A 12790-nucleotide genomic window follows, 5' to 3' on the forward strand; every position below is an offset into this window, starting at 1 on the left:
GAAGTGAAGACAGCTTTTAATACTGCATGTTGCTACACAGCTTCAGGCACAATTGTAAATGTCATTAGCTGTCCCGCTGCTTCCCTTCTTGTCTGTCTTCTTTGTTGTGTGGCCCACATTCTTTAAAGATCTCCATTATTAATTTAGCTTAAAAGGCCCTCAAGATGTGTAAGGCTGTGCATGCATGCATGTGTGTGTGTTGTGTAGGGACTGTCTTTTAAACCTACCGTGTCTGTGTTTTTCTTGTTGCTTGTGGCTAAGACAAAAGATATCCCAGGTTCAAAGCTCCTGCTGACCTTAACAATGCATGATGTTGGTACCAAAAGAACAACAGGGCTCTGATTCACACTAAAAACTAAACTGATGAGTTAAGATAAAGCTACTGAAGTGAGCATCTTTTAGAATACCAGCTTAGTGTGGATGAATGTTGTGGTAAATAGTCTCAGACAAGGTCCTTCCTCATGGGAAAGCAAAATAGATATGATGAAGTGGTATGAGTGGAATTCCTAAATATGTTCATGCCTCAGCCACCTGAAACTAATGGAAAATACCACCTCACCTTTCTTGTATTTATTTATTTCCCCCCTTTATGATTTAAAGGTGGTCTGTGAAAATGGGGCAGTCTCAAAAACACAGTTTATCCTCCAATCCAATGTAACCAGCATAGCATTTACCTAGACTAATTAATCCCTGATACTTGACTTGGTAAATTCACGTTTACTTCAAGAAGCCACCTTCTATCATTTGTGCCCATTCACTGTAACCACCACCATAGCGCCAAGGGCTACAATTGCAGAAAAGTATCTTTAACTATTAATGCAGTCCTTGATTTCTTTGTGTTGTTGCTCTCAAATCTTGGGTGGTTAAAGGGTAACATACATTTTATGATCATCGTAGAATCCCACTTCCAAAGACATTAGGACAGGAGTTGGGCATGCAACACATCTCACAATTTTTTGAAAAGGAACAACAAAAAAAACTGGAAAAGTAAGTGTTAATAAAAAGAAACCACTGGAGTAACATTTTGCAACAAATTACATTAATTGACAACAGATCAGTAACATGATGGGGTATTGAAAAGGCACCTTAAAAGTATACATACAATACATACAGACAATATCTGTATGTATAGTGTGACACAGACCCGGGCCAGTTTGCAGCTCATGCCACAGGGTCTTGGCCATCATGTCCTGATTGCCTGATTACTTTACTGTAAGCAAGTGCAGTGCAGGAATGGGTTAAGAGAAACACATCAACTTCAACTGTTGATGCGCACGCCATCTTCTTTTACCACAGGGACAGGCCATATTTGCAAAAATTATTTGAAAATATTAAATTGTAAAGCACTTTGTGAATTTTGTTCTTTAAAAGCACTTTATAAGTAAACCTTACTTAGTAGAAGATCCACTTAAAATGACACAGTGTGTATTTAGAGGCTATCACAGCAATGTTTAGAGTGTTAGAAGGGCAGGAGCTATATTATAATGCCCAAATAAATACCTGTGCCAGAATAAAATGAATTGGCCAAAAAGATATGAATGTGTTTTTTAGCAAAAAACTTGCATTTTTAGTGTTTATCCTAGATTCAAGATGTAGTATCAGGAAATAATCTGTTTCAGGTCTTAAATAATTTTCCTTCAGATTTAAAGGACTTATTATTTCCTCCTTTCTTATATATCAGTATATATCTGATGTGTATGTGGTTACTGTTAACTTCAATTTCCCCATGACTGGTGGAATTTGTTTGACTGCTCTAGTTCACTCCAAAGACATCCACGTTAGGCAGTAGATGTGAGATAGGTGACATATTTAAAGCTTGAAGTGGCTGTAGTAACCCTGAAAAAACATCCATACAAATGCTAGTCTATTTCCAAATGTAGAATACATATTTCTTCAAAAAAAAAACTTGTATATTTTTTCACCTTTAGGTTAACAACATAACTGTCACTGAAGGTTAAAGATTTCCCTACAAGGGCACAAATATGTGACTGTGACAACCTTGCATGTTGCCTTTTGTCCTCTATGTGGACCCATGCTGTTTGTGTGAACAGTATTCAAGACCTAGTTCATGCAGGGAGCGTGTGCTTATGATGCCGCATCCCTAATCAACAGATCAATATGAAGCTGGTGACCTGGCAAGGATTAAATTGTTCTCTATCCTTTTTTAAAGAGCCTTAAGAACACATGGGGTCCCTAAGTGGGTAACTGGTTGTACTGAGCATAAATTCCTCATGCACAGACAGCAGCTGTTCATGTCTGCCAAATAGCTGCCGCGAGGGCAAGGTGGCCATGACCACAAGGGCTGAAGGATTGGTGTAATACAGCCGTCTTTTATGGAGATACCTGTCAAAATACTTCAGGCAGAATAAAAAGAAGCTCACTGATAGTTATATCAGTGAGCTGTTATAAGGGCTTCATGTGTGTTTGTTCATTTAAAGCTGAGAGGCCAGCTAATGTTCTCTGTAATTACGTGATTTGGTTTGAAGGTAATCCACCTCCACAGCATTTAGGAAGTGCTCAGTTGCTAAACGGAGGAGTTAATTTTGATGTATGAGAATGATGTTCTAATTTAACTGCACGCTGAAGCACGATGATAATTAAGAAAGCAGGTGGGAATTTGGGAGATGGCAGTTTGGAGTAAATCATACCACACTGCTACAAGCCCTATTAGCAGCAGCAGCAGCACTTTGGAAATTTCCACAGAGGTGGCGTGAATGTGAATTTGTGCTGCTCCACTTCCCCACCCCTACCCGCCTGGGACCACCTTGTGGGAAGTGATGCATCTTTAACTCCTAGGGTGACGCAGATGGTGTGTGCATCAACATGACAACTGCATTAAGTATGAACACTACCCTGTCTACTGACCACATAGGTCTGTTTTCCTGGAGATACTGTTATTCCAGCTGCTTGAACACAATGTGTGGATGGCTGTCCATGAGTGTCTGAGTGCGCAAGATCTCCCTTTAATTATCAGCAACAGCAGCCTATTATTATTGTACTGATAAAATTGCTAACTAGACTACGGCTTCCTTTTTCTGGATTGTGCAGGGGTTTAAAGTCAGACTTTTTTTAAAGGTCTCTTTTCTGTTGATGTATGTTTTTATAGGGGTGTGACAAATCTGAAATAAAGCGCTGCAAAAACTTTTTAAAAAAGTATATTTGTCTTATTTCTAGTCAAAATTATCTCATTACACTTAAGTCCCTATATATTACTGAAATGTTGCTCTGCAGCTGATTTTGTCTTATTTTAAGTGTTTTAAGTTGAATAGAAATAAGACAAATATACTTGGTAAGATTTTGAGTTTTTGGAGTGAGACAAAACAATGCAATGCAAACATCTAGAATAGTGTATCATAATTCCTTTTCCCAATACTGAAGCCTGTAATATTTAAAGGTTTCAGAATGATGTGTTGAGAAAAAGACATCAGAATAATAGATAAAATAAAATGTAAAAAGTTCAATTAAATTTATTCAGAAAGACTCTGAATAGAAGATGTAAACAATTATAACAAACTACTAAGTGAGGTTTTTCTATTTTTCTTAAATAAAAACTTAGACGCCTACTGTAATTTTTAAATAACATGTTATAAGTTCCTGATGTTAATATGAGTATAACATTAAAAAATCATGTTTTATTGTGACGGTTCCTTTTTTTAAAAAAAATATTCATAAAAATATTTATAAAAGTACGGTGTGCTTTTAAAAAAAATCACAATATATTTAACTTGCACGTTTATGTAGTAGCTTCCCACTAGGTGTTAGCAGATGTGGCCACTAGTTGGTAGCCTTGTCCTTTTTATTTAATTCAAAATCCCAGTTGTGTTCTTGCTACACCTGTAAGGCTGTGTTTCTTATTTTAATGGCAAAAAGATCAAAAGCAAGGCGTGCTATCTCTTCTTCACAATATCTCTCCAAAAATGTTAAATAACATCACAAGAGATGAAATTCAACATTTTTTAATTAATTTACTTTTTTGCTAATTGAAGGACATCGTTTTGCATCAGTCTCCAGGCAGTGCGTTTACATACAGGTTATTTTACTGCTGACCAAAGCCAGCGTTTACAGTAAACACCTGTAAATATACACGCCACTTGCATAGGTGTCATTCAGGTTATTTCCATTATAGTGTGTGTGTGTGTGTGTGTGTGTGTAAACAGGGAGGGGGGCAGGTTGTGGGGTGGAGGGGGCAGGTACGAGCGTTTCAGCCACTCCTCCTCATGGCCACGGCGCGTCTCTGCTCCAATGGAAACAGGCGGGATCCCCGGACTCCTCCAATCACACCTTTCCTCCATGAGGGCGGCGGGGTGGGGGGAGTCCTGAACCGGAGGCAGGACCCGACGAACTTCCACACTCGCCACAGGAAAAGTCGGGAAAACACATCTGTCCCCGCATGACGCTGTTTGTGTCGGCCTGCGTGTGTCGTTAAAGCCGTAGCGGTGACCGTTAGCGGGCCGGCAGTTTCCCGGAGCGCCGGTGAAGTTGTGGCCGCTGTTGACGGCGGTGTGGTAGCGTCGGGACGCTTTGCCGCTATGGAGAACATTCACTGATCGGATTTGGAATTGCTTTTCTTGGATTTATCCCCGGTAAACCGAGCTGTTCCCGCATATATCCTATTGGCACCGTGGAGTAGGAATATTTGGATGAAACAAAATGCCTGGGAAAACCAAGTACAACCTCGTAGATGATGGGCACGATCTGAGGATCCCATTGCACAACGAGGAAGCATTCCAGCATGGGATCAACTTCGAGGCAAAGGTGAGTTTCCAAGTAACTTTGAAGTGGTTAGCGCAGCACTTCATTTATATTTTATTATGTCACCGAGTCTTCTTCGTTAACTAACCTGTGCCTGAATAGCGCCTTGTTTAACTCGTATATACCGTAAACAAAACAGGTAACTGGCATAAGACTCTTGGGTCTCCCGAGAATTTGTTTTGTGCTCACGCAGTAAACTTAAGTTGTCAGCTTGTCAAGAGGTAAAAGTTGCCCAAAGCTGGGCTGATTATTACCTTACTGTAGGAACTTGTGTTTGAAATTAAAGGAAAGTCAGCTTCCTTTTTCACTAATGTGCTGTACCTGTCATATTTTAGTACATTGGCAGTCTGGATGTGGCGCGGCCGAGCAGCCGAGTGGAGATTGTGGCAGCGATGAGAAGAATACGGGTGAGTGGAAGGGAGCCTGACAGGACGCCGTTTAAAATCTTGCATTTTTTCATATTTTTCCTTTTCCACATCATTTGATAGGACACGACTCCACGTTGTCCACGGTTTTTTCTTTTTCTTTTAAAATCTGTTTACTTTTCGGCATTGCGAAGCTAATTATGATGGAAGAGCGCAATGCTATTGAACTGGACCCTGAACGTAACTTTAGCTTATTATAGGCTTATAGCTTAGTTATTACTTCTAATAATGAGCACTGCAATTATGCTTCCTCTAATATTTGTACTCATTTAATTCAGAGACAGACTCAGTTGGATTTTTAAATATCAATTTTACATATAATGCTTAAATCACATGTCAGATTACCATGTGAGGCCATGTAAAACTGACTTGGAGAAGGCCACAGTGTTGTTATTTAGCATTGGTTTTGTGTGAACACACCTTGGAGTTTAAACGTGGAGCCCTTTGAGTGTCTTTGACATGTCTTGCCTGGTGGGAGGTTTGGTCTCCCATGTGCTCCATCAGTGTTTTGAAGTTTCCTTTGAAGCGGTGCACTGGAGTGTGACTCTTACCCCCTCTCTCCCCCCCTCTTTCTGCTGTGTAAATCCAAGATTTACAGCTTTTTCACTCCCAAAAAGAAGGCTTCATCTTAATCAGTGTGTCTGCCAATCATATTGCGGCAAGCTGATGTAGGTTGTTGGAGGTGTTGATGTTTTCGGGGACTGGTGCTGAACTTGTAGGTGGAAACGAAGTGTTAGTTCTGTCCCTATTTATAATCTTGTGGTTTTAAAGAAAATTGTGCCCCCCACACATGCTGACATTTTATTTTAAAATGCTGACACTTTTCCCTCATTAACAGACTTCAGTTTTGCTCTGCCATTGGCTCATTTCAGCAAGTTGCTCAACCTTTGAGCAGAGTTGAAAAAAAAACCCCTCTCGTTGGCCCTTTAACAAAGAAGTGACCTGCTCCTAAAAAGTGGACCTCCCGGAATGCTGCCATGGCAGCTGTTGTTGTTGGCAAGAAAACGAGCATTGGTTTGGCTCCTCCGGTGTGAAAATGGTTTGACACTGGCTGGACAACACAATGGAGGGAAACCACAGGTATCAAACTTGGAATGGAGATCACGTTGGGGATCGGGGCGCTGCAGGAGTCACTCTGAAGGCATTTTGTTTGAGTTGGGTTACCAGTATGCCGAAGCAGTCTCCACTCAGTGATTATGTAAGAAAACTGCACTGGAATGCCCCAGTATGTTTTGGTAAATGCAGAAATGATTGGTTTGTTTAATTACTTTTAGGGCATTCATTTACTGATTAGTACACGCTTACACCTTATGCAAAATCTGGACTTTTTAAGTAGGAAAAGAAATCACCGAAAGTAGAAACACTGTAATCTTCAGCAGGTTTATGACTGGCAGAGACAATCATGCGTCTTTGCCGTTAGTTTCACTTAGAAAGAAACAACAAAGGGAGCTATAGAGGCGCTGTCCTTTATTTATCCTTGCAGTTAGAGTTGCCCCATAAAACCAGTTCACTGTGGATTAAGGACTACAACTGGGCATCAAGCAACATTCTTGCAGCCTACAGTGTTTATTCTTGATTCTTGACGTATATTATCTATCCCTGAAAATGTTTGGTCCTTCTTCAGTTTAATTGTACAGAAAAAAAAAAAAAAAATCAGTGTTGTGCGTTTCATTTGTACCACATCAAAACAGAGCTTTTCATTATGGAATTGATCAACTTTCCCCTCGCTTCCCAGGCTGTTACTGTTGAGCAGCTGAAGAAAGTTCCGGGGGAAGCGATTGTTGACAAAGCACAGCAAATGCACAGATTGGATGCTTCTACTCTCTGCTCCCTGAACAGCAACATAAAAGTGGAATCAGAACAATGCCTAGACAAAAGATAACATGCTAGTTTTTCCCAAGGTTCCAAGTTCTGTGGTGTTGAAATGCAGTAGTGTGATGAATAATCATAAAAGATGTGAACACAACTTCCTATTTCCCTGCCACAATTACAGTAACTGGTTTGTCTTTTATATGACAGCTACCAAACAAAGCTGACTGTTACCGGCACTCATGTTTTGTTTCTAATTGAAATGTTCGTGTAACACCGGCAGCTTGTGAAATTTGTGAAAGTTAGTCAAAATGATGCTTTCCTGCAGCTTGTGTTTTTCTTGCAAGGTTACTGTCAGACTCCATTTCTGCAGTCAGTCAAAGTTTTGGACGCTGCCTGGCAACCGGTTGATGTATGGTTTCATTGTTCATTGTGTGCATGAGTCACCTGGAAGCTGGTAGCTGATAACAAACAGACAACAGTGCAGAGCAGGAAATAGGCACCTAGAATGGAGCCGAACGCAAAAACCGGCAGGATTTGACGTTTTGTTACACACACACACACGCACATAAAAACACACACGAGTAAACACACCCACTGTGTTGCACGTTGCTGTTGAATGATTAATGATCTCTCCAGAAATGAATGGAGAAAAACACTTAACAGATGGGAAGAGCAGTTTTCACTTCACTTAGTGAAACTTCCCAGCTGAAAGAAATGTAATGTTGAAAAAGTTACTAATGCATTTATGAACTTTTTTCCTTTTTTTTGGAACTCAGGGTCTGTTTTGCAGTTATATAGTGAATCATCAAATGACAAAGATATATTTTAATAAAGATTTTTTTCTCCACCTGTTTTGTTAAAGCTGAAATGAGGATCATGTCACATTTTTTCCTTTCTTCTGTTAGTGAAAAGATAGACTTGCATATACAGATTGAAAGAGCTATAAAATAAAATCCACCTAAATGCATTCTTGTCTTATTTTGCCTTTTTTCTCCCTGTCAGCTACAGACCAGTCAGAGATGAGGATCCTGTATTACATGCTGGTCTTCATAAATTAATTTTATTATTATCATAATCTGGAAAAGTGCAGCAGCAGTTTATCTGGTTAAAAGAAGAGAAGACCTTTGCAGTGAATTAAAGAGATTAATTTCTCATTAATCGCCCTTTGCTGGGTTAACTGACTGTAGGAAGACTGAGCAGCATGGGATGAGAAGATTAGATGTGTCTGACGAGACATTTGTGAGGGCTGAAAGAGCACAGCGGTGGAGCTGGAGTGCGTAAAAGACAGAAATGGAAATGCTTTGTCAGTTCCTCTGGCTGTCAGGCTGAACCAGGACCTTTGTGTTCGCTCGGTGCACCAATTAGCTGGTGGCTGGAAAGCACAGTGCAAGTTTATTAGTCTGGGTTTTAGTTAGCATTTTAGCAAACTGTCGTAAAGCTTTGCACAAACTGTCCACTGCAGAAATTGGATGGAGGTTTTGAACAGTAATGTGCAATCTTTGTGAATACAGTTAGGCACTGAGAGGAAATATTTACAGTACTGAACAGTCTTGTGCTCTATTAAAATTAGTTGTTCCTTCTTGCGAGCCCAAAGACTCGTGGGAATAAAGATGTTTACGTTTGAATCATGTAGCAGTTTTGTGATGATTATTTTCAGCTCATTTCAGAGACTTTTGATCACCGTGGTTTTGATTTCCTGATGTTTGTGTGACCGAACACAGTACAAAGTTCAGCTAGAAATAGGCCACCATAGAACAGACTCCCGTAGGGAATAATTTGGTCTGGCCAGTGTTTGTCTTAACAGTGCTTACATTAAATACAGTAGCACTCCCTTAACCGTGTGGCACGAGGAAGGAGGAAGCTGTGATAATTAACTAAGGGAGGGATACTGTACATTAAATGTAGTATCACCTTAAGCACGCAGTGCAAAGAATAAGCGAAATGTGACTAAACAAATATCGTGCGACAGTTCCAAGAAAGACCAGAAACTCAGTTAATACAGTACAGTAATTAACTTCTTATTTAATTTAAAGAGGAAACACTGAAATGGCAACCAAAGAATGGCTGTATTCTTCTGTAAATGTGTCTTTTGTTCAGTAGATATGAACCTATAACCTTCTTGTGCCGCCCAGCAAAGAAGTTATAGAATTGAAATGATTAAATATCCCTGAACCGTGACTTAATTCATCCAGCTTCACACTGTGCTTGAGGACCTGATACAACATCACATTAATGTGACCAAACTGTAATTATCACGGAGACAGCTATGCTAAGTGGCCCAGTGAAGTAATTGTACAGTTGCTTGTACCTTTGCCTTAGACTTTCTATCGACTGTGTGCAAACATGTATAGTTTATGTCTGTTGTGTACACCTGCCTCAGCTTATTTCCCTTCAGACAGAAAATATGAACAGTGTTCATATTTCAAGTCCTCACAAGGAGAGAATTAACTGCTTCAACCACAGAAAGGGGACAACTAATGAAGCAGAAAGTTAGTAGTGCTGACAGGTGAGCATTATTGGTAAAAGTGACAGCCTTTCTCCATCAGGAAAAAAAGTCTTTTAATTACTGGCAGCCGGAGCTGACCTGCTTTATTTGATTGACTTTAATGAAGTAAAGAAGCTTTGGCTCTGTTCATGTAATCCGCTTGAATTAATAAATGGACTTTCTAAGAAGTGATGTCTTGCATTATGAAGGACCTTCAAACACTCATCTGTTGTGTGACTTATTTGTATTGAATCTTCTTTTTGCATTGTGATGATTGCTTTACATGATACTCTGCAGCTTCTTGCTGATATACTACAGAATGTCAAAACTGACAGATTCTTGTGAACAGTGCAGTGTGATTGTATTTACAGAGGTAAATGGCATGTAGAAAGTTGTAGAGTAACTAATTTATGGTAAAGCTCTCTGAAAAGTGTTTGAATATGTACATTAAAAAATTTACAGTAGAAAAAGAGCCGGCATTTAGTGTGAAATCTACACTGAGCCGCAGTTAATGAGGTCGAAAATTAAACCGGGAAAAACAGCCAGTTTGGTGAGATCTCTGTAAACCTGGCTGGTATTTTCCATACATGCCTACATACTGTTCGTCCTCACCGCAGCAACAGTAGATCAATGGCTTTATGTTTAATATGTCTGAGTGGCTAACCACGCTGAATAACTCTCTGAAGAGTAATGCTGGGGAAATAACACGGACATGTCAGGTCAGTGGAAACAGCCCGTCGCATTCAAACCTCCCAGTGAACTGAATCACAGTTTAGAACACAAGACAAAGACACACCGTGGAAGAGATCCAGATATTAATAATAATAATGATTAAATACAAAGTCGTGTAAGAATGCAGAGAGTGAAAAGAGGTAAAAGAAGAGACCCCCATTAGTAAAAGGTAAAAAAAAAATGGGGTTCGAAGAAAAATAAAAAAACATATGATGTTGAAAGTTAACATAAGAAGTGTCCTTTAAGCTGAAGAAATGTGAAATGACGGTAGCCTTCACTTATTCATTCCTGGAATCCTATTATCAGATTAGTCGATCTGATTCTATTTTAAATATGCTCTGCAAAACTGAGAAAAAGACCTAATACACAAACAGATAATATGTTTCTGAAAAATGTCATCAATTCCTTGCTTTGTAGCCAGAGACTCAACAGCACTGCATCAAGCTAAAACATGTTGGTGCTCATAAACAGTAAGCAAAGTGCAGCACAGAGAAATGTAGAAAACAGTGAATTGAAGGTAGCCTTGTTCGAGTGGGCTTTTTGTGTGTGTAACAGCCTCAAATCTGGGCTCAAGGACCACTTAGGGGATTGGAGAGGTTGGAAGAAAGTGGATAAAAATGCATTATGCCATCATGTATTAAAACACACCAAATAAAATCTGTTTAGCTGACTAGTTCCTGGTTTCTCCGCTTGTTGTTTCACTATCTGTCTTTAAAGGGTTTTAGGGATTTTTCTTGTTGGATGGCAGGTATAATAAGAAACTGCGCCTCTACACAGACTCGACACAGAAACTGTCTCAGAGTAGATCTACTAGTCCATAAAGGTTATTACCACGTTTGTGACTTATGGATGATCAGTAGAGGCCTGCTAAAAACTCCTGGAGTGCTCATGAAGAAGCCTGCTAAACGTGCTTGTCTTTATAAGTACATCAGGAAGTGTGAAGGAGGGTTTTTATCCAAAGGGTTTCCTCTTAAGTAAAACGCAGTGTTTGCCGTCCTCGCTGCTGTTTTGAAGTGGTAAAGATTTATGCTAAACCATTTTTGCTTATGTATGAATTTCTTTGTAGAGTGTTTTAAAGCATCTCTTTGTGTTCTTCAAGCTCTCTCTCTTTTGTTTTGGCCAGAGCTCAGAGGTCCTTTTCAAACTTCAGGTCACAGTTTAAAGGTCATGAAGTGCGCTAATAATGACCTGTGTTTGGCTCATTACCCGCCCTCCCTTTTCGCCCCCAGTTGCTCCTTAAATTCCGTTTTCATCGTTTGAGACGATTGGTTTGGAAGGTTAAGTGATCATAATGAGCCTCTGTGTAGTTTACATTAATGTTATGGGACACTTGCTCAATGTCATGTTTATCCCTGCGGTTTATCCTATGCTAGCTGTCAGCGAAGTGCTAGCAGGCAGGCTGTCATTTCCATGTAAGTGTGTTTAAGAAGTGGCTAATATTTAACTTACCGTGTTCGTTACAGATAGCAGAGGGTTTGGCGAGCTGCTGATTGAGAGATGGCATGTATACACACTCCATTATTTACTTATGGTTCAGGTTGTTACAGGAATCTCTTTGAGCTAAAGGCTCAAACATGTAAGGCTTAATTAACAATGGTATGTAACTCAATTGTTAATGGAGTAATGATTTATTCAGCTCAGTGCTGTTGGAGGCATGATTTTTATGTCAGTGCATCTGAAAAGCAGCATGTGGTAACTTTTTAGAACTGAGCCATTAAACAAAGCAAAAACGGATGTCAAGGTTGAAATTTAAGCCCAATTTAATCTGTATGATGCTGTTTAAAAAAGGATTTTCAGGCTTTTAAGGAGCATTGCATTCTTTAAAAACAGCCCTAAGAGGTAAACATCTTTTGACTGCCTGAAGTTTTACACGTTTTCCTCTGTGTTCATTAGTTGGCCGTTGTCAGGCCCTTAGTCACCCCCCAGCTTGGTAGAAGCATGATAAACTCTGCTGTCCTGTCCACCGTTTATCATGTGAACAGGGCCAAATGCCCCAATAGGCTGGGTCTACACTAGTGACCCCCTGTTGGTGCTCTTGGACAAAAGCAATAATCAGGATTCTCGCTAATCCACTTACTGTAACCAAGTTAAAAACAAGAAGCAAACCTCCACCAAAGCAGCTCACTCTAAGGGCAGTATTTACTTTAAGGAGAAAAGTGTTGTATTTTGTATACATTCACTTTGTTTTCGTCGTGCTTATAGTACAAAAAAGTTTGTAGTGCAGTACAAACAAGTGCAAAGTGCAGGCTTTTGTTATTTGCTATGTTTAAAACCCATTTTAATATACATAATTTTCAGTAACAGTATTTTTTATTTCTTAGAAGTATTATTTGATATTGTTTTCATGTATGAGGATATTGTACGTGTAGGATTCACTTCATTAAGTAAAACGTGTTTAAATGTTTTGCAATAAATATAGTATATAGTATTACAGTAATATAAATATAGTATAGTATTTCCAGGAACATTGTACATGTATTTAAATGGTTATAACCTGTTATTGTCATGTATGTTATAAAGTCCTAATTAGATAACATGATATTTAGAGTCCTGGTATGCCTATGTGTCGTCAATGGAAAAAATG

General features: G+C 39.3%; 1 protein-coding gene across 3 annotated transcripts in view; it reads left to right on the forward strand.

Moving 5' to 3' along the window:
* Positions 1 to 4363: 4363 nt before the first annotated feature.
* The window catches only part of LOC146614690 (carboxyl-terminal PDZ ligand of neuronal nitric oxide synthase protein-like), a 230441-nt gene continuing 222014 nt past the window's right edge, over positions 4364 to 12790 (forward strand). For all 3 annotated transcript variants that reach the window (XM_085376753.1, XM_085376754.1, XM_085376755.1), the window contains exons 1-2: positions 4364 to 4755; positions 5088 to 5159. In XM_085376753.1, the coding sequence (XP_085232879.1) occupies positions 4651 to 4755; positions 5088 to 5159 (177 nt within the window). In that variant the 5' untranslated portion in view covers positions 4364 to 4650. The remainder of the gene's footprint in view (positions 4756 to 5087; positions 5160 to 12790) is intronic.

The sequence above is a fragment of the Diplotaxodon limnothrissa genome, linkage group LG17 (assembly GCF_057381915.1).
Source record: "Diplotaxodon limnothrissa isolate DT_005_m linkage group LG17, D_limnothrissa_male_GT1.1, whole genome shotgun sequence".
Classification (NCBI taxonomy): Eukaryota; Metazoa; Chordata; class Actinopteri; order Cichliformes; family Cichlidae; genus Diplotaxodon; species Diplotaxodon limnothrissa.